At 38.7% G+C, this 26,820-nt stretch overlaps 1 protein-coding gene across 1 annotated transcript in view; it reads left to right on the top strand.

Moving 5' to 3' along the window:
* PIP5K1B (phosphatidylinositol-4-phosphate 5-kinase, type I, beta) overlaps window positions 1-26,455 on the top strand; it is a 38,682-nt gene extending 12,227 nt beyond the window's left edge. Inside the window, exons 5-12 of the mRNA XM_010282899.1 lie at window positions 2,929-3,081; window positions 4,667-4,966; window positions 15,352-15,563; window positions 18,608-18,691; window positions 18,794-18,842; window positions 19,378-19,462; window positions 25,398-25,553; window positions 26,307-26,455. Coding sequence (XP_010281201.1) covers window positions 2,929-3,081; window positions 4,667-4,966; window positions 15,352-15,563; window positions 18,608-18,691; window positions 18,794-18,842; window positions 19,378-19,462; window positions 25,398-25,553; window positions 26,307-26,455 — 1,188 coding nt within the window. The remainder of the gene's footprint in view (window positions 1-2,928; window positions 3,082-4,666; window positions 4,967-15,351; window positions 15,564-18,607; window positions 18,692-18,793; window positions 18,843-19,377; window positions 19,463-25,397; window positions 25,554-26,306) is intronic.
* Window positions 26,456-26,820: the final 365 nt, after the last annotated feature.

The following is a 26,820-nucleotide window of genomic DNA, read 5'->3' as shown; positions in this document are numbered from 1 at the left end:
TGGTGAAAGACAAAGTATTCGGGCTGTGTTGCCAGTTGCTAAAAAGGCTGTACTTCCTAGAGTAAAGCTATTATCACCTGCAACTTCTATTCCATTTAAGGAAGCATTTGCAGTAACAGAAATTAAAGATTATAGAAAGACTGCTTGCTGTTGGTAAGAGATTTGTGTCACTCAGTTTAGCTATAAAACGAGTAATCCCTGAGGAAAATTGCCAGCAAAGGCAACTTGTTCCAGATTATTTTTCCTCTTGGCATGGCAAAAGACACTAGTGGTATGTTTCCAAGGAAAAAGGGGCAACTAGAAAAGCTAGTTTCAAGATGTAAGTGCACCTTCTTTTCTTGAAAATGCAAAAGCAGATTTCCTTCAACAAACAGGTATTTCTGTGAAATATGTTACATAATATACAAAATATAATAGAATATTATGTATAATACATAAATATGTATTACATACAATATAACAACACCTTATGTGGAATTTCAGAGTGTGGTGTTGTAACTGATGCCTGCCACTGTTAGGGTTATACCTGCTCTGCAAGCATGTTAGAATCTATTTTTGTTGTTCCTGATTCTAGATGGGCATCACTTTGCAATCAGAGCAGGTTGCAGTCCCTTGTGGTCCAGAGACAGATGTGATCAGATGGGTACTATGATCGTAAAACACAACTATTTTTAGTTTGGGAGCCTTTTCCCAGTTGGTTATGACCAAAACATCTGGTTAAGAGTTTGCTCCCAGTAGCCTATGTCAGGGTTCTGGCTGAACAGTCCCTCTTGTTTCTGTGAAATCTGGATCTGTCATGTAGTGACCGTAATTGCAATTTGATATCTAAAACACTTTAACAATATGCTAATTGATTGTCCAACTGCAGCTGAAGGGGAAGGGAAGTAAAATAAAAAGAGGAGAAATTACTGCAAGCATATGTGAGTTTACACTGTTAATTTACAGTGACAAGCACAAAGATTTACCGTTTCACCACTTCCAAGAGGGTTGAGCAGTAATGCATTGTAGGAGTCAGGCTCAATAACAAGGGTAAATACATTTGAACTGCTGGTAGAATTAAATTATCACTGGAAACTTCATGGAGTGCCCGCATTTTGCAGGGAAACTTCTTGATTATGAAGTACGTAATTGTCAAGGGCTTGGGGATTTTCTTACTTTTCAGTTTTGATTTGGCTTTCCTAAGTGTCTAGTCAAAATTAGCTGGATTCTTTGTATAGTGGCACTTGGGTAGCCTTTTATTTTACAGGAATGAGCTCAACCGTAAAATGATCAACGCACAATGTAGGTTAATAACTTGTGCTTGTACTGTTTTATTGAGCTTTAATGTTTAGCCTAATTGGTGTCAAATGCTTACAACAATGACAGTTACTCATGAAGCTTTATATATTTTGGCAAGCAAAATGCAGGGGTTGCAGTATAACTGCTGTTTTGCTCTGAAGGTCTGTAGTGTTACAGATCAGAATTGCTGTTCTATCTGTAGACAATTGCAGCTATAGGGTTTAATAAGAAAGATCTCATATTAATTGGAACTGACTGAACTGGAGGAGCAGGGATAGAAACAGGTAACGTTTTTATAGCATGCAAAAGTCTCTTAAAAATTGGAAGCATGGGAAAAGCCTCAGCTGGAGCATTAAGGCAGTGGTTTGAGTCCATAGGAAGCATGCTTCTTTAGTTCAAGTGCTCACAAAAGAACATATTTATTAGATTTTCTTGTATGACTTTTCTTTGCTATCACCACCCACTGAAATCAATGGCAAGACTCAAGTTAAATTCAGTGAAAGCTGTTTTCAACAAACAAAACTGTTTTTTCATGTGGAATTGCTCAACTCATCTCAGGCAATAACCCAATAAACCAGATATTTGTACTGAAACAGTTATTCCTTTTGTTCTGGGAAGACCTGAAGACATACTGCATTCCTAAGAATAATTCCCTGGTGCTTACACTACTCACAATTCGTGTCTTATGTAATTTTCTTTCTTTCAAAGACTGAAATCCTAAAATATTGGACTGTACAGTAAATCTCCAAGTGTGTAAAATTGATGATATATAACCAAGGAAAAGAGTGTGTGAATGAAAGTTTAATGATACTATGTTCTAAACAATCTCTCAAGTTTAACATAAAGGGATTTTTCTGCAGTTTTGAGCTTAATGTCTCTTCTCCATTTAGTTTGAATGAAGCATAAACTCTGAATTAATGGAGTTTTATTAAATCTACATTAACCTCTGTGTGAGATCTGGTCCTACTAGTAAGGAATACTCCTTGCTGTCTTTTTCCTCCTTAATGTGATCATAATGGTTACTGTCTCCCAGTGGAAGAAAGACTGTCTAAGCAGGCTTTCCAAAATTTTCTGATATTTTTAGTTTTTCTGTCTCGAGTGGTTTCCAGTCAGAAAACTACCTTGGCAGCTACACCGAGATTATTATTCTAATGGTTTCAGTCCCAGTTTCACAGAATAGGACTTGCCTATTTGCTTATAGTGAAAAAGCCTCTACTCCCAGTGTGTTTGTCTAACATCTTCCTGTACCTGTTTCATAAACAGCTATGAAAAGCGAACAGTTGCAGTGAAGATGTCATCTTAGGGCTTCTGACTCAAGAATTTGCAATGCTGACAGTGTTGGGATGGATTCTTTCCACCTCAACCACCGGCTGATGCAGTTGGGTATAAAGAGGGACTGTACACTCAGCTGCCAACTGCTCTTCCACGGCTGTCCAGCATGTCCTGGGCAGAGTGGAGTGTAACAGCTGCCCTGCCAGATCTCAGTTAAATTATTGTGACCCAGTACAGTAGTAGAGTTGCTGCAGCTGAAGCCAAAAGAATAAACTCCATGTTTCTTCTGTGCCTATTTGAACCTGCAGTTCTGTGTATTAAACTTGTATTTGAGTAACACATGCATTGGCAGTGAAAAACTATTTTTGTCTCTTCCAGTACTCAATCTGCAGTGAGCCTTTAATTGAATTATCCAACCCGGGTGCCAGTGGGTCCTTATTTTTTGTAACTAGTGATGACGAGTTCATCATCAAAACAGTTCAACACAAGGAGGCTGAGTTTCTTCAGAAGCTCTTGCCAGGTTATTATATGGTAAGTAATTGAAGACTGTATCTGACTTGCAGCTTTCCTGTTTCATGTCACACTTCTGAAGATTCTGTTTCCTTTCTTGTCTTTTAATCTTTCATTGGCTTTATCCATATTTTTTATAGCGTTTTTGGCATCTTTTACCTTTCAACTTTGTACCCTGCACACCCATCAGAAAGTATAGATATAAATCAAGGATATATTTAAGATAATAATTGCTATTCTTTTAGCATTCAAGATGAAGCTGAATGTCATCTTTGATACTAAACTTTGCTTCTAATAAGCTAGTAACAAAAAAAGGTTTCTGCATTTGTAATTCAACTTTTTTTTGCCAGTTTGTGATTGTCTACCCTCTGCATTTCACTCAGAGCAGACAAAGAAACTAGACTGGTCAGTTTCACTCTTGTTTGTGGAGTACTTCTAATTGCCATTTTTTATGTATTAAAACAATTATGTAAAAATAATTTTTATCCATATAATTTGTTCAAAACTTTCTTTTTTCAACAAAAGGCTCTCACATATGAACAGATTCTTCTGGGTGGTATGCAGGACTTTAGAGTATTAGACCTGTGTCTGACTGACTTTTCTTTCTTTACTTTCTTAAATAAATATTGAAAAGTTACCCTCTCACTTGTACTAAAAATGAGAAATATTGTCATTATTACACTAAAGTAACATGGATTCACTGTTTGTTTAAAAAAATTATGCACTGACAGCATCAAAAAGAGCAACAGTGGCAGGTACTTTGTTGTTGGTGTTTGTAATCATAAGTTGGCATTATTACAAGTAAATAAAAAGCCACTTTGCTTGCTTTCTGTAAACTTTATTCACACTGCTACCATATGCAAGTGTTTCCAAAGTATAAAACTTTAATCACTGCAGTAATTTCCTGTGAAAGTACTGTCTTCCCATAGTTGTATCTTGTGACTTAGTATTCATGTGAGACTTGAAATAGTTTTTCCTCTTCTTGCTTTTTTATGCAAAAAACCTGAGACTAGTTACATTAAGAACGGGGTTTTTTGCTGTCACCCCTCTTATCCTCTCCTGTTGTGGAATTTGGATTATTTCACTCTTTTCTGTTCTGATGGTCAGTCGTGGTTCTGTTATGACCTCACACTCCTGAGGAGACAACCTGATCATTTGGCATTAAGCTTCAATGTGAAAAGCAGATGTTCTGTTTTTCAGAATCCAAGTCAAGGTAGTAAGAACTACATTTGACCTCAAATCTTTCCAGCAGGTGGAATGCAGAAGTTTTTCATGTCAGAATAAATAAACTAAGTCTTCAGGATGCCTTTAGGTTTGGGCTTGTCTGCTCTTTCATGGGATGTGAGAAAGAGAAACCTGGCCTAAATGCAGTTACTGCTCTACTCTGGGCCGATATAAGTTCCTGGCAAAAAGGCAGTGTTTATGCTAGCTTTCTGAAATACAGGCCCACAAAGAAAATCAACTGGTCGAAGAAACTATACTGAATAGGAAAACATGCACGGTTTTCTTGATGTTTGTTAATGTTCTTTAGTATTAAAAAAAACCTTTCTTAAGCATGGAAGTTTATAAAAAATAGATATATATAACTATATCTCTTTTGTTTTAGAATCTGAACCAGAATCCAAGAACTCTTCTACCCAAATTTTATGGGCTGTACTGCGTTCAGTCAGGAGGCATTAACATTAGAATTGTTGTAATGAACAATGTTTTGCCACGAGCCTTGAAAATGCATTTCACATATGACTTGAAAGGCTCCACATACAAACGGAGAGCATCAAGAAAAGAGAGGGAGAAGTCCAACCCTACATTCAAAGACTTGGATTTCTTGCAAGACATGCATGAAGGGTTGTATTTTGATTCTGAAACACACAGCGCTCTAATGAAAACACTACAGCGGGATTGTCGAGTGAGTAAAAATTATCGACTATTTAAACTTCTGTGTTCACATCTGTTCTAGATTTACCTCAGCAAAACAGAGAGCAGGACGTGGCTCTTTATGTTGTTCAATGTCCATTCCTTTTCCATGCAATTTAATTCCTGGGGAATTTGTTCCAGTGCTTGACCGCCCTCTCACTGAAGAAATCTTTCCTAATATGCATTCTGAACTTCCCTAGTGCAGCTTTAAGCCTGTCCCTCACATCCTATCACCAGGAACCAGAGATCAGCACCACACTCATAAGGAAGTTGTAGACAGCAATGAGGTCACCCCTCAGTCTCCTCTAAGCTGAACAAACCTAATATCCTCATTTGCTGTCACAAGTCATGCCCTCTAGTCCTTTCACCATCTTTGTTGTCCTCCTTTGGACACATTCTATTTATATCCTTCTTAGATTGTGGAGCCCAGAGCTGCACACAGTACTCAAGGTGTGGCTGCACCAATACTGAGTGTAGAGGGACAATTGCTTCTTTCAGACAGTTGGCTATACCGTGCTTAATGCACCCCAGGATACAGTTGGACATTTTGGCCACCAGGGCACATTGCTGGCTCATTGAGCTTACCAAACCAGTACAACCCCCAGCTCCCTTTCTGCAGGGCTGTCCCCCTGTTTATCTGTACGTCCAGGATTACACTGATCCATCTGTGGAAATACAGATTCATATATGAAAGTAGTCTAGTAGTGTTGGGTTTTTTTATTTTTATTCTTGCTTTCCATTAATTTGGAGATTTGAATGATTTTTTTTTTTTTTCTGAGGCACAATAAATAGCCCTGTGGTACCGGTTGTTACATATTATAAACTTTATGTAGACCTGCAAGCTCAGTACTGCTTTGGGAAGTCTGCCTCTTTGTCAGGTAAGAAGAGTTAGGAAGCTGAATGGGGGAGGCATATCTAGTGGCAGCAATCTTAGTTCTGGAGCAAAGTAATTTCTTCCTCAGCTGAAAGGTAGTGCTTAATGTCCACATAACATTTTCAAAGCAGGCGAAGCACATTTGTTGTTGTCCTATGAGAGGACCCTGGTGAATGGAATCAGCGCCTCTTGCAGACAGGGAGAATTGTAAAATGGAATTTTTTCTGTAGCAAAGTAAGAACATACAAAGTAGGACAAAGTAGGAAAAAGAGGAGTTATCCAGGTGTCTCAGAGTTTCACAAGATGCACAGGGGCTGTGGGAAGAAAAGAATGGCTTTGTCTGAGGGAAATCTTAAGGGCGTTGTAATAAAAGAGCGAGAATGGGTAGACTGAATTCATCACATCGAAGAGGCATCCTGAACATCAGAGTTTGTTGTTCACTGCCACCTGTAGTGCAAGACGGAAAGCGTTGTTTTTGCACATGAATAGTACTTTTTGTTTAATTATCACAGAAGTCTGCAATGCCTTGTGCTTGGTTTGTAAAGCTGGGTGACCTAATGTTCAGCTGCGTATTCAGTGTGAGACATTTATCTAACACCACACATTGTTCTTTCTGTAGCCTCTTGCAGTGAGCGTTTCCTGAGCTCCTGCTGTGTGTGATAATGCAGAATGCATCAGTATGTCACATGTGGGGATCTGGATGCCATTTTGTGCATACTCCCACTTGTCGAAGGTTACTTACCCAGTCAGAGCCTGGGGGGATCTATTGTATGTAAAATAATAAATAGAATCTGAAAGAGGCAACTGGACCAAACAGTAAAAACAAGAATCAGTCATTTAACTGTTACATATAAAGTAGACTTTTACTGGTTCTTTGAAAGTTTCAGTAAATTCTTGCTATGTGTTGTTTGAGAGCTGAACTAAACATCAGCTTTTTCAGTGTGTAATCGTAAATCAACAACTCTAAAGTTAGTCTGGAGTTCTTAAAGGCCCAGCTAAATCTCAATAAAAGAAAAGAAGAAAATTCTCTTTAAATAGTAAGTGTATGTACATAAATAACTTATATATATGCTATAGAATAGTATGTTTCTCTGTGTGTGTATATATACACACACACTGAATATTATATGTATATAAAAAAATAGACTGGCATTCTTTTTCTATTCAAATAAGTCTTACTCTCTGTTGTAAAATAAAGGGAGCAGACACTGTTATCTTTCACATACCTGAATTTGCCCAACAAATGAGGTTGGATCTGGTTACCTGCCTTGTACTACTGCCTTTTAGGAAGAACAGAAATACTCAATCCATTTTGGGAAAAGTACATCGGATTTGCCACTGCTTTATTTTGCCCATATGGTATTTGGATGGCTACTTAGCATGAGTGATAACTGACCTAGATTTTTAGGGCTTCAAAACTTGTCACCTTTTTTTCCTTTTACTCGAAAGTGCGAAATTCAGTGTAGGCACCGAATTAAAAATTCACCAAAGAAAGAAAATTTTTGATCTTGCCAATATTTGGGAATGAGCAATTCTCTTCTGTGTTGCTTAAATTTGTATTATATTTTCATTGTTCATATTTGCAGTCAGAATCAGTAAGCAATGTTTTTTCCCCTGCTTCTTTAATATAAACATCCCCAGCTGGTTGCCCCTCTCCTCCAGGACTTAAGTCCTGCCATAAAGTGGAGAGGCCTGGCACAACCTGCTGGGGATAGCAAAGAAGATGGTAGGGACCTGCTATGACCTGTGCCTAATGTCACTTTGTCACCCGCCCCATTTAGCAATGGGCCCACATTTTCCTTTGTCAGCCTTTTACCACTAATACAGCAGCAGCTCTTCTTTGTGCACTTCACATCCCTTGCAAGTCTCAACTCCACCTGAGCTTTGGCTTCCTTGACAGTAGCCATCCCCACATGCCCAGGCAGTGTTTCTCAGTTCTTCCTTTGTAGCCTGTCTTCCCCCATCCCGTATGCTGCCTTTTTCACATTCAGGCTGTGCTCTGGCTTCCTTGCTTAGCTGAGCTGGCCTCCTGATACACCTCCTCAGCTGACACAGCTCCCTCCCCAGTGAAAGGCAGTATCAGGTATGGCAGTGGTGGACCACTGCTGGCGTGTCAGTTATGAGGAGATGCATGATCCACCCGGTTAGAGGATGGAGCTGAGTGGCTTGTGGCAATCTGTCACAGGCTGGTGCCTCAAGTAACCGCTCCAGATTGTCTGCTTTGGGACAGGTACAGACTGATAGCGTTCTCCAGCTCCTGCGTCCCTTGCTTGTTATGTTCATACTCAAAGGTGACAGGGTCTGAAAGCTCTGCTCACGTACCATTTTGCACTTTTTGCACCTTAGCTGAACCAAGGAGTGTAACATTACAGTGTTGCTGAAGTTGTAATATTCCTGAGTTTATTGTACATACAGTGCACAGAATCGAAAATTTGAACAAGCTTTCAAATTTCAGTCTATTGCTGAGACGTATTATACCTATCCTTGCCAATGGGGACTATCATAGTAACTGCGGTGGGTGATGGGGAGACAGCAGACACACTACAGGTAAATGGTACTAAAAATAAATAGTTTCACTTGCCTGAATACCTTTCCTAAAAGTCTTTGCTTTGAAGCCTTATTCCCTTCAGAGTGTTTTCATTTGTAAAGCAAATGTGCTGGTATTTTGAATAATGGTAACTACTGAGAGTGTTGAAAGTTCCAATAGCTGTGATTTATTTTTAGTAATCATACTGCTAGCTACTCTGATCATTATATAAAATTATGAATTATTAAAGAATAGAGTTGATTCTCCAATTTCCAAATAAAATTACTCTTATAAATATTAACAGAAACTGTTCTGCTCATGAATGAGACCAAGAATTAAAAGTTTATGGCACATAAGCAAGTACTAAGTGAAAACAAAGTAAGTAAAGACATTAAAGGCAGTTTAAAGTGCATTTGGGGATTTTTTTTTTTTAAAGGTCCAGAAAATTAAACTCCACGTCAAACTTTGCTGTTGTGTTTTGTTATAAACACCTAATCCTGTAGAAATTCTTTCTAAGTGGAGGAAAACTTATGTGGGGCAAAGGACAAGCTATGTCACTAAGTGATATGAGAGGTGCAAGTAACATTAGTGCAACTCTGTATGAGAAAGGCTAGAAGTGAATTAATAGTAGTATTTTATTTTTTGTAGTTGATATGGAATCAAAGTAAAGCTAGGCATCCATTATTACTTATTTGGTCTTTACTGGAGCTCTTAAGCAGTTTAATAAATACAAGTTCTGGGCAGAAAGCACAGGGAACATACCTCTGGTACAAGGAATTCACAGTTCGAACACACAAGTAACAAAGTTTGTCTTTTGATCATCCCATGTTAAAAATTAAGGTAGAGTTTTTTAAAGGTACCTGTCAAAAATTATAGGAAATGTACACCAGCACATCTCATCAGAATATGGTCCAGTGGCTTGATTATGAAAACACTCTTAGTATCTTTGCTGTAATCCCTTAAAGTACAGAAGAACTGGTAACTTTATTAAAAGAAAAAAAGAAAGAAGTCCCTTTTAAAACTGACAGTGTCATGGTTATACAGAGACACTATTCTACAAATTGTTTCTCCTCTAGTTACTTAACAAGACATGTTAATACAACTTCAAACAAGAAACATGAATTTCAGGAGAACAGATAATGACAGGATTCTTTATTTGTAAATCTTTCCTTCACACGCTTGCACTTACGCAGTATGCAGTATGTTCTTGAATGTCAGCTAACCATATGCAGGAATTTGGGGTATTATATTAAAAATAGCCTGGTTGTGTTTTTCGTTTTCCATCTGCTGCTGAATCCAAGAGAAAAGAAAATTGAAAAGGGCTAAAAGGAGGAGTGCATGAAAATGCAGTTAACTCTACTAACTGGTCAAATGGAAAAAATGTTCAAAGTGTTGTTCCTACTTTGATGTTAATATCTGCTTAGTAAGATGTTTACCTGTATGTACTCAGATAACCTCTTTTTGTCAGTCAGTCAACAATCCTAGTATTTATCCCTCCTCTTGCATAACACTTTTTCATATATATAAATATTGGAGATGAAAAAAGTATCTATGCAAATCAAACAGTATTTATTTATCCTGAAATTTGGGATAAAATCCCCTAGCAAAATTGCAAAGACATGGTATTCTAAAAACTGAACCTAAGATTTATTGCCCAACTATTTAAAAAAGTAAGGTAAACGTGAGCCAGAGTTTATAAGAGCACTAGTGATCTTAATTTGTTACTTAAGGATTACTTTTTTCTTAATGAAGCATATTTAAGAGCTGGCCTATAAACTCAAAACTAGTTCTTCTCAGTTAACTTAGTTCTTAGATCTTAGATCCTTAGGGATCCTGTGACACCTATCATATTTAAAACTGCATTAACAGATGTGTTACACAAATAGACAAGGCAATTCACTGTAAAACTAGGGAATTTTGTCTTGCAGTAAGCAATTAGATTTTCTGTCTCAATAGGAAAAGTATTTTTCAAGCTATCAATTGAAGTGCTAATGACCTACAAGTAGGCAAAGTATGCATGTTTTATGACATCTTGCTGGAGACATCTCTTCCAAATTCTTGAGGATGGAAAAATAAGTTTCTTCTTCCCTCTGTAAATATAGCTGTTACTAAGAAGTGAGATTCAAATCATCTTTACTGTTTCCTTCTTCACCTCTTTCCTTAAGGCATGTCTTACTGCAGATGAGGAAACCAAAACCAGATGGAGACTCGGTGTTGTTCGCTCTGTGGAAGAAACTTAATTTTTATAGCTTATTTTTTGCATTAGAATTAGGAGAATGATTAGATGCCTCATAGAAGTATTATCTGGGTTATTTACGGTTTAGTATCTCCACACTATCTGGAGAGTTAAAGTTTGTGTACACCATTTTTTGTCTGGTGGTCAGAGTAGGAGTTCCAGTCATGGTGTTTTTTTCTCTTTCACATGGCTTAATTTTTTGAGACATGAAGGACAAAATGCATTGCTGCTAAGAGTTTTAGGTAGAATTAGAATCTTATCAACTTATCTTTCAACTTACACGTTGAAAATCAGAAAACAGATTGTAATTTTAGGAGTGTTAGTTAACACTAACTAAGTTTCAAGAATTCTGCTGAAATGGGAAGTGACTCCCACATATGCTTTGGTGGGATTGGTGATTTATTTTCTTGGAATAGATGTTTTCTAAACCAGACCCATCACTAGGCATTTGACATTTGCACACTTGTTTCTAAGAAATGCTTATTTTGCCCGATAGTCCTTTATTTTGTAGGATTTATATGTATCTCCTTATGTTGGAAATTAATTATTCATTTGGTGTAAAATCAGTCTTCTTTCTGTTATGCTAGTACCTAAGTCCATTTTCCAAAATGCTTGTAGGAGAGGAAATGCTTGCTTGCATGGTTATCCTTCTAGTTTTTGCATTTCATAAGCTTGTGTTTGGTTTTTTTTTTTGAGTAGCATTTTCCTTAATTCTTTTATGAAAATGACCTGCTGTCTTGAGTTGTTTTGCATGGTTAGCAATGTGAATGCAGATTTCTCTGTCAGACAGTACACAGCTTGGGCTTCATCCAAAATAAAAAAGAAATTCCATGGCAGAAATACTTGCTTTACTCTATTAGTCACTGGCTGAGATAGTTGAGTGTAACCACGTCTTAAGATGATTCACAGAATGCTTTAACATCTGATTATCTCAGAGAAGAGAAAGCCTGATCGAGGGAGTTCTTTTTCTATGTTCCAAGACAGTGTATTTTGTGATGCCATTTCACTGGGATTTTTATGTGGTATGAGAGCAAAATAGTGCTTAAGGCTAGAAGGGGATGAGTGAGGCTTGCCATCTGGATGTTGTCAGAGCAGCTAAAGCCAGCCTTGCAAGCAGTACTGGGTGACCAAGTAACAACATGGTGTTGGCAGAATCAGTGTAGCTAGTGAAATAACACATACATAAATACAGATGAGATTAATGATTTAATGTCAAGTTAATGAGCTGAGCATTCCCTTGTCATTATCAAATACAACACTTAATCGTGTGGTGTGATAACAAATAGGAATATTCTTGCTGAAATCTCCCAGTGCCATTTTGGTAGGAAGGTGCATTTCAGAGCGGCTACATGAGTAAATATTGAATTTCTAACTATATGTTATTTCTGGTAGCTAATGTCAATTTCTAGTCATCTCACATGGATGACATCAGGTGTTTTACAGGGCTTTCTCATTGTGCTGTGAATATAGCCCGTTAATACTGTGATTTGTTTGAGTGTTTTTCCATTAGATTAGGAACTCATTTTGGTACCTTTGTAGAAGAAACTTGCTGCTGCTTCTCAAAAGCAGTTCTGTCTAAAGTCATCAAAGCTACTTGTAAGCAACCCTCATCCTAGGAAAAAGTTTATGCTTTTTTGAGTTCTCATAGGATGCTTCATGTTCAGGAACAGCTTGATGTGCTGCATTCTGTAACTTTTCCTTGACAGACTAGATTAATTTATATAACTGTGTGTGCAAAATGTTACTTACACATTTAAAAGTAGTCATTATTTGATATTTTAAATATTAATGGTGGTACATATGTGAGAACCCCTCAGATATCTTCAGCTGGATATGCCGCTGACTGAAGAAAAATTTCTGTCTTAATACAGACTGAAGAGTTTGAGATGAAGTAAGTTTTTGTTGAATGCTGATGTTTGAGATTCTTCCCTGTTATTCTGGTGAATGATTTCTTATCAGAATTTTCCTTAGAAACAAACAGGGGAGTAAAACATGCTTAGATCTGATCAAAGGATGTGTATTTGCATTAGGAGTGGCTGGTTTGGTTATTAAATTTCTAAGGGGAGGCAATCAGAACTGTGTATCAAACCAGTCGGCAGACGGCGGGGCAGATCATATTACAATAGCCTGAAGACACTTTGTGGACTGGACAATTCTGCCTCTGAGTAGGACCATGAACAGGATGTCCGGGGGACAAGGGCTAGAGTTCATATGCCATGTGCTGTTTGTAAGAATTTGTACTGCATTTGATCCATTGTATGTCCAGGTGTTTCAATTTCATAATGAACTGGAGTAACAAAGTAGCTACTTCTTTCCAGGATGTTTTTCAGTAATCCTAGAACAAAGTCACAAATAGGCAAAGAGAATTTTAGTCCATTGTATAGTACAAGTAGTATGGGTTTAAGTGCCAGTGGTGAATTGATGCAGTCAGAAAGATGACTTTAAGATCACGTAAGAGGTCCCTGTGGAAGAAGCGGCACATTATACCACAGCCCTCCATGAGGCTACAGAATCCTAGACGTAGTTTATGTAATTAGTGCAGTTAAATCATAATCTGTCTAATGTAATCTAATTCAAAAGGTAGTAAAGAATAGGTTTAAGGCAGAGCTGTCTGCAGTTGTGTTTATAACTGTAAAATAAGGGTGGCAAGGCTTTTTCCAAGCCTGATTAGCTGCTGCATTCTGGCTTTGTGTAACAGTGTTGGCTGACTGTACTACTAAGGTAAGTATTTTTATAGAGGATGAATTGCATTATGGTTTTTTTTCAGCCTACCCAGAATCTATTTTCAGTATTTGGCAGCTGACTACATATTTTTATATAGTAATTTCTTTTTGAGAAAGTCTGAGTAAAGGGTAGGAATAATCAAGCAGTAAATAAAATTCTAGAACGTATTTGGTGCCAAGTGTCTGTGCTTTTGTACCTGTTAGCTGCACTATTTTTGTAATTCATGATCATAAAAGAGGAAATCATTAGCCACCAACATTCCTAAAGAATGCATAGTAAAATTTCATTATCTTGTTGTACGGTAATTTAGTATATGCTTTTTTGTTGTGTCCTGAAACACAGTGGGAGCTCTATCATCAGAGGATGCTGTCGAATACTGAGGACCATACACAAGTGCTGTTCTTCTAGTTCCATTTGAACTAACCCACTTCTGTGCAGGATTATTCTGAGTAATATCAAACCTACTGTGTCTTCTAAACTCCTCCCTTGCGTCTGGAAATCAGAATGAGGCTATGCCTTTCTACACTTAGATTACATCATGTTATGCTTTGTTTCTTCACTTTAAATGCTTACAACAGTGCTAGAATTAAGGCACCATGTTCCTCATGGAAGATAAATGCCAGGGATTGATAAGAATACAGCTGTATTGTACATTTGGCTACTCCATAATATAATGAGTACATAAGAAATGCAGACGGAACGGAACAGAGCTTTCATACCTCTTTGCCTATGTACTTTGACGTTGTAGTTAAAATTATCTCTGGGGACATGTCAAATAGTAGACTCCCTTTTCCTCTTCATAAAATTTCACAGACCACTACACCTTTCCTGGTGATTGCCAACACTTTGCAAAAGGTGTCTTAAGAGTTCACAATCCATGTCAGTGTTTTGTGTAAAAATATTTGTACTTTGATAGTCTTTATCAAAATTACATATCTGGAGTTACTGCTCTTTACTTATTATCTCTGCAAAATCACATTTTATCCTGATTCACGTGAGAAGGATGTACTACTGCCTCTTCATTCTGTGCCAAAAATTACACCATTATCTTAGGGCATTTTCTGCCAGAACGTTATCATGAATCATTGCTGAGCTGCATGAGGTAAAGGAGAGGTGAGTGGCACAGCCTATCCTTCCTGGTTCCTACTGTTTTTTCTCTCTCCACTTAGCACTGCTGTTATAGAAGATACTTAACACAGTTGCTGTCTGCTAACAGTTTGGTTGTATTACTAAATGTGATCACAGCTTGGTTTAGTTCACATTTGCATATTGACTTGAACTGTATTTCCTTTAATGGCAGTATGCCGGACTTAGTAATGATGTAACTTAGTAGAAACTTATGACAGTACATGTGCAGGAAAGGAGGAGGGGAACTCGCCTACTGACAGAGACAAAAATGGTTATGCTTCAGAAATAAAACTGCCTTTGCAAGTTAGATAGGCCCTATTTAGCCTAATAAAGAGAAATGCATGATTTTTTTGTACTCACATCCCATGAGCTGTTAATGAGAGGGTGGTAGCAAATGCGTTTTTGACATTTGCAAGTTCTCCAAGAATGTTTTCTCACAGTTATAAACAGGAGGTGGAGGGGAGGTGGAGAGTAGCCTAGGCAAAAATGCTCAGCAAATTCTGGGACATGCATTAGAGGTGACCTTAAAAATGTCTATCGTTCGTAAGTATACAGTGGAACTATTAATTGATTATTTGCTATCAATTAAAAAGGTGCTGACTGAACATACATTCCTTGACTACAAAATAACATTGGGTTACATTTCAGCTATGCATCTTTCTTTCCCACTTGTTACGATAGCATTGAGCTAATTAGATAACTAGCACTTTGGCTTATGTGGGGCAGTCAAAGATTTTTATTTAATTAGGATTTCACACATATTCTTAATAAGAGAAACTTGTGCTTTGAAGGCCTATTTTTGCTTAGGTTTTCAAAATGCTGCTGTGTAATTCGTATTGTAAGTAGTCTTTTTTTGTTTTAGTACAGCCATTTCTTCTTTGTTGATAGGTTCTAGAAAGTTTTAAGATCATGGATTACAGTCTGCTACTGGGAATCCACATACTGAACAGTAACATGAAGGAAAAAGATGGAGAGAGTTCCCAGAGTGCATCGGACATGAAACGGCCTGGAGGGCAGAAAGTTCTCTATTCGACAGCCATGGAGTCTATACAGGGCCCTGGGAAGTCAGGGGACTCCGTTACCACAGAGACAACAAACACGTAAGTGCCATAACCTGCTCTTAAGATTACTGTTAAAACTTGTGCATTCTGTTTCTTCAGTCTGTGCCACTTCAGATTAAGAGGCAAAACATTCAAGAGTACACTGCATTTCAGGAACTGAAAGATTAAGGCTTCTCCCCCCTGCCCCACCAAAAGCTGGACCACCAAGATTTGCTGCCCAGCAGGAAATTAAAACATTGATTAGCAGATTGATCATCTTTAAATACATTATAGCAAATTTGGTTAGCTCACACTGACTTATGTATGCACAAGTGTGTTCATATATAAAGGAGATGTTATGAGACAGCTATTACAAGAGTCCCAGGTATAATCTAATTTTAACTGGAAACAGCCTTATGATCCATAAGGCAAAACTATTTATTACCACTGAAATGGATATTCCTACAGTGGTTATTTTCATCTCGAAGTAGTATACGCAGTATGTAGAACTGTATCGTCAACACTGAAGTGAAGTCATATCCATGAATAACTGAGTTATCCAATATTTCCTGAGATTAAGAACAGCTGCTTTCCTCTTATTTTTCTATCTAGCAAAAACTGCAGTAGAAACTTAAGTATATAGATGATCATTAATCTATTGTTTCCTTTTAAATATATTCAGTGTGAGTGAGAGCATTATGTTCACTGTTCTCATTCTATATAATCAGTCCCTCATTGTAATGAGGGTTTAATTTCAAATTAAGGATTTATTCTTCTGCTTCTCAAGGGAGCTGTCTAGGTAAATATAACTAATGATATAGAAACATGTGCTTAAACCTACAACAACAAAAAAAAGGGAGAATTATGATATTTAGCATTTATAGAGAGTTTCCAGATGTTCAGAGCTCTAGGATATAAATTAGATAGAGCTGATTTTCACTCTTATTTTTACAGCATTACTCACATTCACACAGAAGATGGTGAATGGTCTTGTATTGTGGCAGAGGTGTTGCACAGGTAGTTTTGAGGCGTGTTGGGTTTTGGGCTTGTTTTGGTTTTTTAACTAAAAGCCAAAGCTGATTATATAGGTCATCCAAGAAAGTCCCTGTGGTCAGTTATTATGTATGGAAACCCACCCTGGGCTCTGTTGTGGTGCTTAGCTGCCTGCCTAGTTAAACCACACTGCTGTTTGTACACTCGCCCCCACCCCAGTAGGATATGGGAGAGAGTTGGGAAAAGTAAAATTTGTGCATTGAGATAAAGGCAGTTTAATAATACAGAAAAGGAAGGGATAGCAATAATGATAGAAGGATATACAAAAGCAAGTGATGCACAACGCACTTGCTCACCACCTGCTGACTGATGCCCAGTTAGTTCCCGAGCTACAGCCCCTCCCCGGCCAACTCCCCCAGTTTATACACTGAGCGTGACACCCTATGGTAGGAACATCCCTCTGGCCAGCCGGGGCCAGCTGTGCTGGCTGGGCCCCCTCCCCGCTCCCCGGTGCCCCCCCGCCCTCTCCCCGTGCACCCCCGGCCTTCTCGCTGCCAGGGCAGAGCACGGGAAGCTGGACAGCCCTTGGCTGCTCGGCAACAACTGAGAACATCCGTGTGTTACCAACATTATCTTCATCCCAAATCCAAAACACAGCACTAGACTGGCTATCAGGAAGAAAATTAACTCTATCCCAGCTGGAACCAGGAGAGCTGCCCCATCACTTGAGCTAATATAGTGCTGCCCAGATCCTGAGCAGTGCAGTACCACTGCTGACAGCTCACTGCAGCAGATGAGTCCTTCCTTGGCCCCTCGCGTTATCTCCTCTCTCGTATTGACATAACTGTTAGTGTGGCAAACCTCACTGAGGAGGTTGAAAATAAGACTAAGTCTTACAACAAAAGACCCCTAGGTCAGTCGTCTTCTGTGGTTCATTAGAAGGCTATACAAGCATGAGGATGACAATGGATACCCAGCAGCAGTAACTGCTGCTTGTATGGTATGGAATTGACAGTCATAGCTTCCAGGAAAGGATGACAGAATACAGTTATGTAAACCACTTAACACTTCTGAATGTCTGACCAATAATTGAGATGGGGTTTACAGTAATGGGGTTTTACAGTAACTTCAACTCCACTTCTTCTTACATGATTTTCTTTGTGCCTAGGATAGCAGAAAACCTTTCCCCGCCCACCACCCCACACACTCCACAAAAAAAAAGGTTGAGTAGATGGTAGCTCTGTTTTGTCAGGGGAAGGGACTGCTGTGCTTTAGTGGGAGAATGGGGAATATACTCTCAACTCTTGTCTTTGATAGCTGTTTCAGGTGCATATTACTTGTTTCTCAAACTGTTAAAAAAGATTTGGAGGTATTTCTCGTGTTGCATCTTCAATCTCTTTTTCTTCTGGTTTGGTAGTGGGTCCATCAATGTCAACAGAAGCTGACAAACTGAAAATTGAATTTTGGATTCTGGTTCTAAAAACAATGGAGCCTTTTTTCTAGGTGGTGGAGCAGGAAGAGAGGGTCTTAGGATGAGCGTCTTGTTCTTTAAGGTCACGGCCAAGTAAATACTCTGAACCAAGTGGAGATACAGGCAGTCAGCCTTCTCAACTTGATACTGTTACTTTTTCTGTCACTAATATGTCTGTAAAGAAATTTTGGAAAAGCAGGAACTTAATTTTTAGTGAAAAACTTACAAAAGAACCTTTTCAGACTTGGAGTAGTGTGCAGGGTCTCTACAATTTTGTTTTATGTGATCAATAAAGTGACAAAATTCTCCTTTAGTTAGGCAAAATTATTTATTTTCCTTAGTAATAACCTGATGTATACTTTTTTCCAATTTTCAGATTTCCAATTCTAACTAAAAGTTATCCTAAAACACACTTTGTTTATAATGGATATTTACCACTGGATCCCAGATACTTTAGGTTTGCTATTTAAAATCAGTTGTATGTTAAGTTACCTACATTTGACTGACTTTGCACTGTGGCATCTAGCTTTAATGTTGTTCAGATTTCTTTGGGTTTGCACATGGGTACCATTCACCTGAAAACTGATGATCAGAGCTGTCTTATAAGATAATCTAACCACATTTTTGTTGTTTCTCTCAGAATGGGCGGTATTCCAGCTAAGAGCCATAAAGGAGAAAAGCTGCTTCTATTTATGGGTATTATTGATATTCTTCAGTCTTATAGGTCAGTTGAATTTCAAGTTTTTATTTAATAAGCTATTCTGAAATGCCTTATAAATGTGGAAAATTTATAAAGCAGTTCTGATTTTGTTTTTTTAATGCTTAGGTTAATGAAGAAGCTTGAACATTCTTGGAAAGCTCTTGTTTATGATGGGGTAAGTAGATCTTTATGTTTTTTTCAACTGCTGACATTTTACCTAATGGAACTTTGACTTATGTTGACCAGGAAAGAGCTAGCTCTGGTGTATTTGTAGTCTGCCATCACCACGTGGTTTGGGCTGTTGCTGAAATCTTTTAGGTCCATTTCCCAGTATATGCTCCAATGTGATTTGTTGATCTTTCAAAAAACAACTAAAATGATGAGCTTGTCCTTATAACTTACACAAGACGATGGCCACTTAGCAGGGTGTTGATGAATCTTGAACTGAAAAATGTACATAATGTGAAAAATAGCATTTCAAGTGCTAGGAAGATTTTGCAGAAGATGGCTGTATAATTCCTAACTTATAACTTAAAGAAAAGTTCTTGAAGAATTAACCTTCAAAAAGGAAAAACTTGTTAGGATTCACTTGTATTGAGTATGCCTGAAATGTATGATATAGTTTACCTGAGGTGGCCAGCTTCTTTCTTGACAATTTACTTGTAATTTACATATGGAAAATGTGACTAAGAATTTTTTCAATCTTGTAGGACACTGTTTCAGTTCACCGACCAAGTTTTTATGCAGACAGATTTTTAAAGTTTATGAGTACAAGAGTTTTCAAGAAAGTTCAAGGTAAGAAAGTTGCCACTTTTACTCATTTAGAAATTTTTGTAATTATTACTTTACAGTGCTTATGTCTTGCAACAAAAGAATCCTTTCTTCAGCATCACGTAGCACTGACATTGCCAGAAGTTGAGTTTCTTCACTGGAGCTAACGGGATTGTACTCCAATAGCAAAATTACAGAGAATTATTTGCTAGGTATTTTTTGACACATCAGGGGCATCTGAAGGTAAAACAGGTTCCCTTATATTAGCACTAATATAAAGATAAATTTCATGATCTAATAATGTGTCCAGTCCTACATCATAGGAATATCCCCATTAATTTTAATTTATTTAATTTGCAAAAGTAAAGATTGTTTACATGCCAGCTCCAGCATGTTTGAAAAGATAGGCATTCTGCCGTTTGATACAGATTTCTTCTGTGCTTTATCAAGGAAAAAAATCAGAAGTTGGATATTAATGAAGTCTTTTGTCTTTGTCACTATCAGTTTTCCCCTCCATTTCTCCTTCCGTAATCTTTCAATTCATTCTCAACGGTAAGATACATATCACTGTCAGTTGCTTTACAGCATGTGGTGGGTTGACCTTGGCTAGATGCCAGGTGCCCACCAAGCTGCTTTATCACTCCTCCTCCTAAACTGGACAGGGGGATTAAAAGATAGCAAAAGGCTCATGCGTCGACATGAGGACAGGGAGATCACTCACAAATTACCAATCACAGGCAAAACAGACTCGACCTGGAGAAATTAATTTAATTTATTGCCAATCAAAATCAGAGTAGCGTAATGAGAAATAAAAACAAATCCAGCTCTGCCCCCTCCCCTTCTTCCCAGGCTCAACTTCACTCCCAAATTCTCTACTGCCTCCCTGCAAGCGGAGCAGGGACACAGGGAGTGAGGGTCGTGCTCATGCTCTTCCCCTGCTCCAGCATGAGATCCATCCATGAACTTCTCCAATGTGGGTTCTTTCCACATGCTGCAGTTCTTCATGAACTGGTCCAGCCTGGCTCCCTTCCACAGGGTGCTGTCCTTCAGGGGCAGACTGCTCCAGCATGGGTCCCCCACGGGGTCACAAGTCCTGCCAGCAAACCTGCTCCAGCCTGGGCTCCTCTCTCCATGGGACTACAGGTCCTGCCAGGAGCCTGCTCCAGCGTGGCCTTCCCACGGGGTCACAGCCTCCTTCAGGCATCCACCTGCTCCAGCATGGAGTCCTCCCCAGGCTGCAGGTGGGTATCTGCTCCAGCATGGAGCTCCATGGGCTGCAGGGGGACAGCCTGTGTCACCACAGTTTTCACCCCAGGCTGCAGGGGAATCTCTGCTTTGGTGCCTGGAGCCCCTCTTTCCCCTCCTTTTCCACTGACCTTGGTATCTGCAGGACTGTTTCCCGCACACATTCTCACTCCTCCCTTCTGGCTGTTGTTGTGCAGCAGTTTTTCCCCCTTATTAAATACATTATCCCAGTGGCCCTACCACCATCACTGATGGCCTCAGCCTTGGCCAACAGCAGGTCCATCTTCAAGCCATCTGGCATTGTCTCCATGGGACATAAGGGAAGCTTCTAACAACTTCTCGGAGAAGCCATCCCTGCAACCTGTCTCCTCTTCCCACCCCTCCTCCTGCTACGAAAACCTTGCCACATAGACCAAATACCCAGGGGAAGTGAAAAAGCCAAGAGAAACCCACCATCACTACAGAGGGACATCACTACCAAGCTGTCCAAAGGCTTAAGTCTTGCAGCAATAATTTGACTATTGAGTGTCACTTTTGTCAAATAAAATGAATTGATTTATATAACTTAAACTAGATCCTGAAACTGTAGATTCTCTTAAGGCATTGGGGATGGAGGATAGATTGATCCTACGTAGGTGAGTTCTTCCTGTACGTTGTATTTTAACGCCGGGGGGCCACAACTGGCTGGGTTAGAGTTAATTTTCTTCATAGTACCTTTATGGTGCTGTGTCTTGGATTTGTGATGAAAACAGTGTTGCTAGCACACCAAGGTTTCAGTTATTGCTGAGCAGTGCTTATACAGCGACAAGGCCTTCTCACACTGCCTTGCCAGCAAGGAAGTTAGATTTCAGAAAAAATATTGGAGAAACAGCTATCACATTTTGCTTCTTGATACCAAACTGAAAAGAATAAATCGGTGTTGCCTTAGTCCTATGGAATGAGCAGTATAGATATTTTATCATAATTTGGGTACAGCTATGAAGCAAAACAACAGAACTGGCAAGTATTAAGGAACACATTTATTTTCAGACTTGCTGCATTTAGCCTGACTTTGAAAATTAACAGGGGAAAATTATCTATCGTTCAAAAATGCACATCTTGAACGTGTATCAACATTCATATGTTGATATCTACCGTGAATTACAGTTTTTCCAGATGTGATAAGTATATTCTCATTGCACAATCAAAAAAAAAACTAGTTTAGAGCCTCATCTTCTTACAGGCTTCTTCCATCAAAAGTTCAAATCAGGTTTTATTTTCACTAAAATTTCTACCACTGGAAGTCAATATTTTTTCAGCCTGTACTGGCCTTTGTAACTCTGCATTTTGTCTAAAGATAATACCACTTTTCTGAAGACCAGTAACCACCTTTTTTGGAAAGAATCAAATTATTTTAAATGAGCCTGTGGAACTTCGACCCTGTCCACAAAAACTAATATTAGAGACATGGCAGATTAGAACTACATATGTGATTAGGTCTAAAAGAGCAAGAAAGAAGAAGGAAAACTGATAACTGAGAGCAACAAGAAATCAGAAGTGTAGGTGAGAAGTACTTTGTGAAATTGCTAACTAAGAAGAAAAAAGAATAGGGTAAACTGATGAAAGAAGAAAGTTGAGAGTAGCTGAACAAACAAACAAAAAAGATATTTTAAGTAGTGTGAAGGAGTCTTTAGAAGAAGAGAGAATTTGAATTAATGCTAGTGATTCCCTATATGCGTGGTATGTTGTGACAGCTATTCAAGAAAATAAGACTTTTGGAAAGTCTTATAAATATTAATGAATCGATGGATAATTCCTCTGTGAGGTGGTCATGCTACTGAAAGGAAATTAGGTCTGAAGCACTACCAAGTGCAGAGAAGGATGGGCATGACTGCTGAGATGCATTTGGTTTATGTGTACAGTGAGGAAGGCTGTAGGGAAGACCTGATAACTATACCATCAAGGCGAAGATGAGTGCTTGGGGTTCACTGTGGCCCAGGCTGCTCTTTGGGGAAAAGCTGTTCTGAGCAATGAGGTTTTTTTCAACAATGATGGCAAGTGGTATAAAACCTTATAAGTCACACAGATCAGCTGGTTTCAATAGTATGCATCCATACTAACTTACTGCTTTACTGCCAAATTATTATTTAAATCTGTGAAGGTGCTGAAATTCCACATTTTTCCCCCCCGCCCCCGATTAAGAGAAGGGATGTTTCTACTTAGCCTTTAGGAAAGTGTTTTGTGAGTTTCAAGGCTTCTTATGAAGCAGAGTTCATGACAAATAAATATAAATTGGCTGGCTAGAATGATGTAGTTTATAGAGGAACTTACATTCTAAAATGGATCCTAGTTAGCAGTTTGATAATCCTGTATTAGGTTTGCAGTTGAATGTCAAAATGTGGAATGGACACTTGGCTCAAATACTAACAGAAAGAGTATTGAGCATATGTCATTGTATCAAACTGATAGAACTTGTTTTGTAAATACCTCTTTGACCAGTGTTATGCTGGTCTCTTTAACACTGTAATCAGTTATATGGAGTGGGAAACAAGTCTATGTGGATAGAGATAGGACAAAATACAAATGAACGATTAGAACTAAATGAGCTTTAAATGAAACAAGAATGACTACAAGTACTAGCACAAATTGAGCCCCTCACTACAAGAAGGATGCTGAGGTGCTGGAGCGTGTCCAGAGAAGGGCAACGAAGCTGGTGAGGGGTCTGGAGCACAAGTCTTACGAGGAGCGGCTGAAGGAACTGGGGTTGTTCAGCCTGGAGAAGAGGAGGCTGAGAGGAGACCTTATCACTCTCTAAAACTACCTGAAAGGGGGTTGTGGTAAGGTGGGTGTTGGTCTCTTCTCCCAAGTAACTCACAACAGGACAAGAGAAAATGGCTTCAAGTTGCACCAGGGGAGGTTTAGATCGGATATTAGGAAAAAATTCTTTACTGAGAGGGTGGTCAGGCATTGGAACAGGCTGCCCAGGGAGGTGGTGGAGTCACCATCACTGGAGGTGTAAAAACCATGTAGACATAGCACTTTGGGACATGGTTTAGTGAGCATGGTGGTGTTGGGTTGATGGTTGGACTTGATGATCTTAAAGGTCTTTTCCAACCTTAATGATTCTATGATTCTATGAAATTAACAACTTAAGGTGTTAAATCCTTCAGAAAAGGATGATTAATATAAAAGAATGTGATCTAATATGACAAAATATGAAGGAAAATGCAGCTGAAAGGAGAAAGGAACCTTCTGAGACCCAGATCTCTTAAACCCTAGAATAATTTTGCCAGAGGACTGGTGGGAGCTCTGAGACACAATTACTCAAAGAAACTCCTCTGCACTGATCCAGAGTAAGGAGCAGACAACTCTATACTTCTGTCTGTTGGACAAAATAACTCTCTCATGCAGCCATATATGTTTCCTGAACATTGGAGTCCTTTTCTCTGTACTTTCTGATTCTGACTGCTACATTTATGTCAGCACAAGACACAACTTGTTCTGTATTTGGAAACTACAATGTACAATTAAGGACATCATGCCTAGTTTTCTCTCTAATCTTAATCTGTCTGTCTTATTTTTCCAGACTATTAACCTGTCTTAATATCCCACTCTTATTGATCTGCTTTTCATACAAGGCTATTAATCTACTTTTGTATGGATTAAATGTTCAAAGGCATTATCATTCTTTCATAAAATAAAGAATTGGGAGTGTTTCTGCCTTCAGGAACATTGTTTCTAAACTTTGAGTTAGACAGTTAAAACTCTTAAGCCCTGTTCTGAACGTGTGCTTTTTCCCCTAGTGCACAGAACAAGCCTTCATAAATAACAATAAAAACATAACAAGCAGATTCGGGCTTGGGAAGAGGCTAGCTCAGCAGCTATCTACTATATTATTTAGCAACATACTGGAGCTATGCATCTGATTCTCTTCTTTAGTCTTTAGCCAAGTGGCTTTGATGCTTTTAATTTGAATTTTGTTGTGGAGCACAATACGAGCTATTGCAGTGCAGCTGAAGTAACCTTGCAGCCAGTGCATGGAGATCAGCAGCTGGCAACTAGCTGTCATCCTTCTGGAGAAGAACTACAAATGGGTGTCATGGTTCACTAGTAGTGGCAATGGTAAGATCCTAGAGTTTCACCTAAAACGCCATTGTAACTAGGCAGACCCTGCTAAGAATTATAAAGAGGACGCTCATACCTGAGTGTACAAGCCATCAACATTTTGGAAGTGTTTATTTTACCCAAAGAAGGTGTTTGACATGTCACTGAAGTGGAAATTCTGCAGTAGCATATACATCATTATATAGCAGTAGTTCACAGCTCAAGGAAATGATCATAAAGTCTCAGAATACCCCAAATACCTTTTCAGTTTTCCTGTCTTCTGTTTTTTTCTGTATCATTCTGTCTCTGATTACACGGCTTGATACTCCATAGGAGATTTGTAACTTAGTGATGTCAAAAATGGTTAACTGACTTGATTTTTTTTTTTTGTCCTATGAGTACTAAGAAACCCCAGAAAAAGACAATAATACTTCACTCATGAATGAAATAACAATGCTTTTGGCTCTAGCTTTAATATAATATTTGATAAGTGGGTTTGTATCTGGATGTGTTCTTTGTCTGTATTCAGAAACTCTACCTTTACAGATGGCTTGCTTTTTTATACGTTATTAAAGATATGCAGCGAGGTAAGATGACATTATTCAACACCTATGTTCATTTGGTAATGCAGCTTTGAAGTCTTCACCTTCAAAGAAACGGTGCAATTCCATCACAGCCTTAAAGGCAACATCACAAGAAGTAGTGTGTGCGGCTAGCGAGGAGTGGAAGGATGAAAAGCATAGCATTCTCGCTGAAGGACAAAGTTATGCCAGCCTTGATGAAGAAGGTAATGTCTTTAAATCAACAGCCTAAACAATGCTTTTAAAGGAATTTAGTATAAGCTCTAGAAGCCCTGTAACTAGAAATCTTCCAATCTGGCTGATCTTTCAAAACTTCAGAGTCAGATGATTCTCATGGAGAGAGTTGGTAGTCATATTTGGCAGAATGGACCTTCAGGATCAAGAGGAAATTAGAATCAGTGTTATACTATGATGATAATCTTCTGGATTTCAGGGGATCCTAAAAAAAATTACGCAGCCCAGATAGAGGATCAAGGCCAGAGCCAGTGCTGTTCTTTTCACTGACTTCTAAACAAACATGTCACGTGAAGTGTTTTTTGAAGCTCAGTTCATTATTCCAGAGTCTTTTTGAAGAGATACAGTTCCTTTCAGAGCTCATTTGCAGCCGGGCTCAAAGGAGAACCAGCTGTCTAATCCCATCTAAAAACTGGGCCCTGGTAGTGTGAGGCTAGTCCCAGAACTTCGAAGAATTCATCAGATATTCATACCACTGTTTAATATTTGACCTTGGGGTTGCTCTGTATTCTGCTGAATATACTGGTTAGCAGCTGAAACTCGCCCTGTAATGCAAAAGAATGTGGATATGGGCACATGAATATTACAATCTAATAAATTCAAACATATTAAGAAGCTTCAAAGAAGCTGTTGAGAGCACTATGTGACTCCATACACTTGCACAAAGATTCTTGGATTTGATTTGAAATGGAATTTGTTAATGTTCTTTATTTTTGTGTATGCAGTACTAGGTTCACGCCACCGGCCAGATCTAGTGCCGAGCACTCCATCTCTGTTTGAAGCGGCTTCCTTGGCAACCACAATTTCTTCCTCTTCCTTGAACGTAAATGAGCATTATCAACATGATCGATCTATGCTCTCTTCTAGCAGGTAAAGACTGTACATGTGGTAGAGAATTCCCCACCATTTTGCTAAAAGCCTGACAATGTGTGCAATGGAGGAGGCTCTACGAAAAAAAAAGCATAAGGGGCAGGTGTCTCTGTAGCTCAGTCTTGAACCTCTCCAGTAAAGGAGGGGTGCCATAAGTCCATAGGGTTTGTTATGTATTTCTTTGTTGTTATATGTATTATGATTGGGGTCACAAAACAGAAAACATGAACAAAGCAAAAATGTTGTAGTAAAATTTGAATTTTTTGTCATGTTCCCAAAGGAAACCGGGCATTGAAAACTTGCTTAGGCCTTAGTCCGTGCCATAAGTCCAACCATTTTAGTTGTGGTGAATGGCGTTAAATCCGGCTG

The sequence above is a fragment of the Phaethon lepturus genome, unplaced genomic scaffold (genome assembly GCF_000687285.1).
Source record: "Phaethon lepturus isolate BGI_N335 unplaced genomic scaffold, ASM68728v1 scaffold23452, whole genome shotgun sequence".
In the NCBI taxonomy this organism is placed as follows: Eukaryota; Metazoa; Chordata; class Aves; order Phaethontiformes; family Phaethontidae; genus Phaethon; species Phaethon lepturus.
Note: the sequence above shows the minus strand (reverse complement) of the source record. Positions and strands in the feature narration are given on the sequence as shown.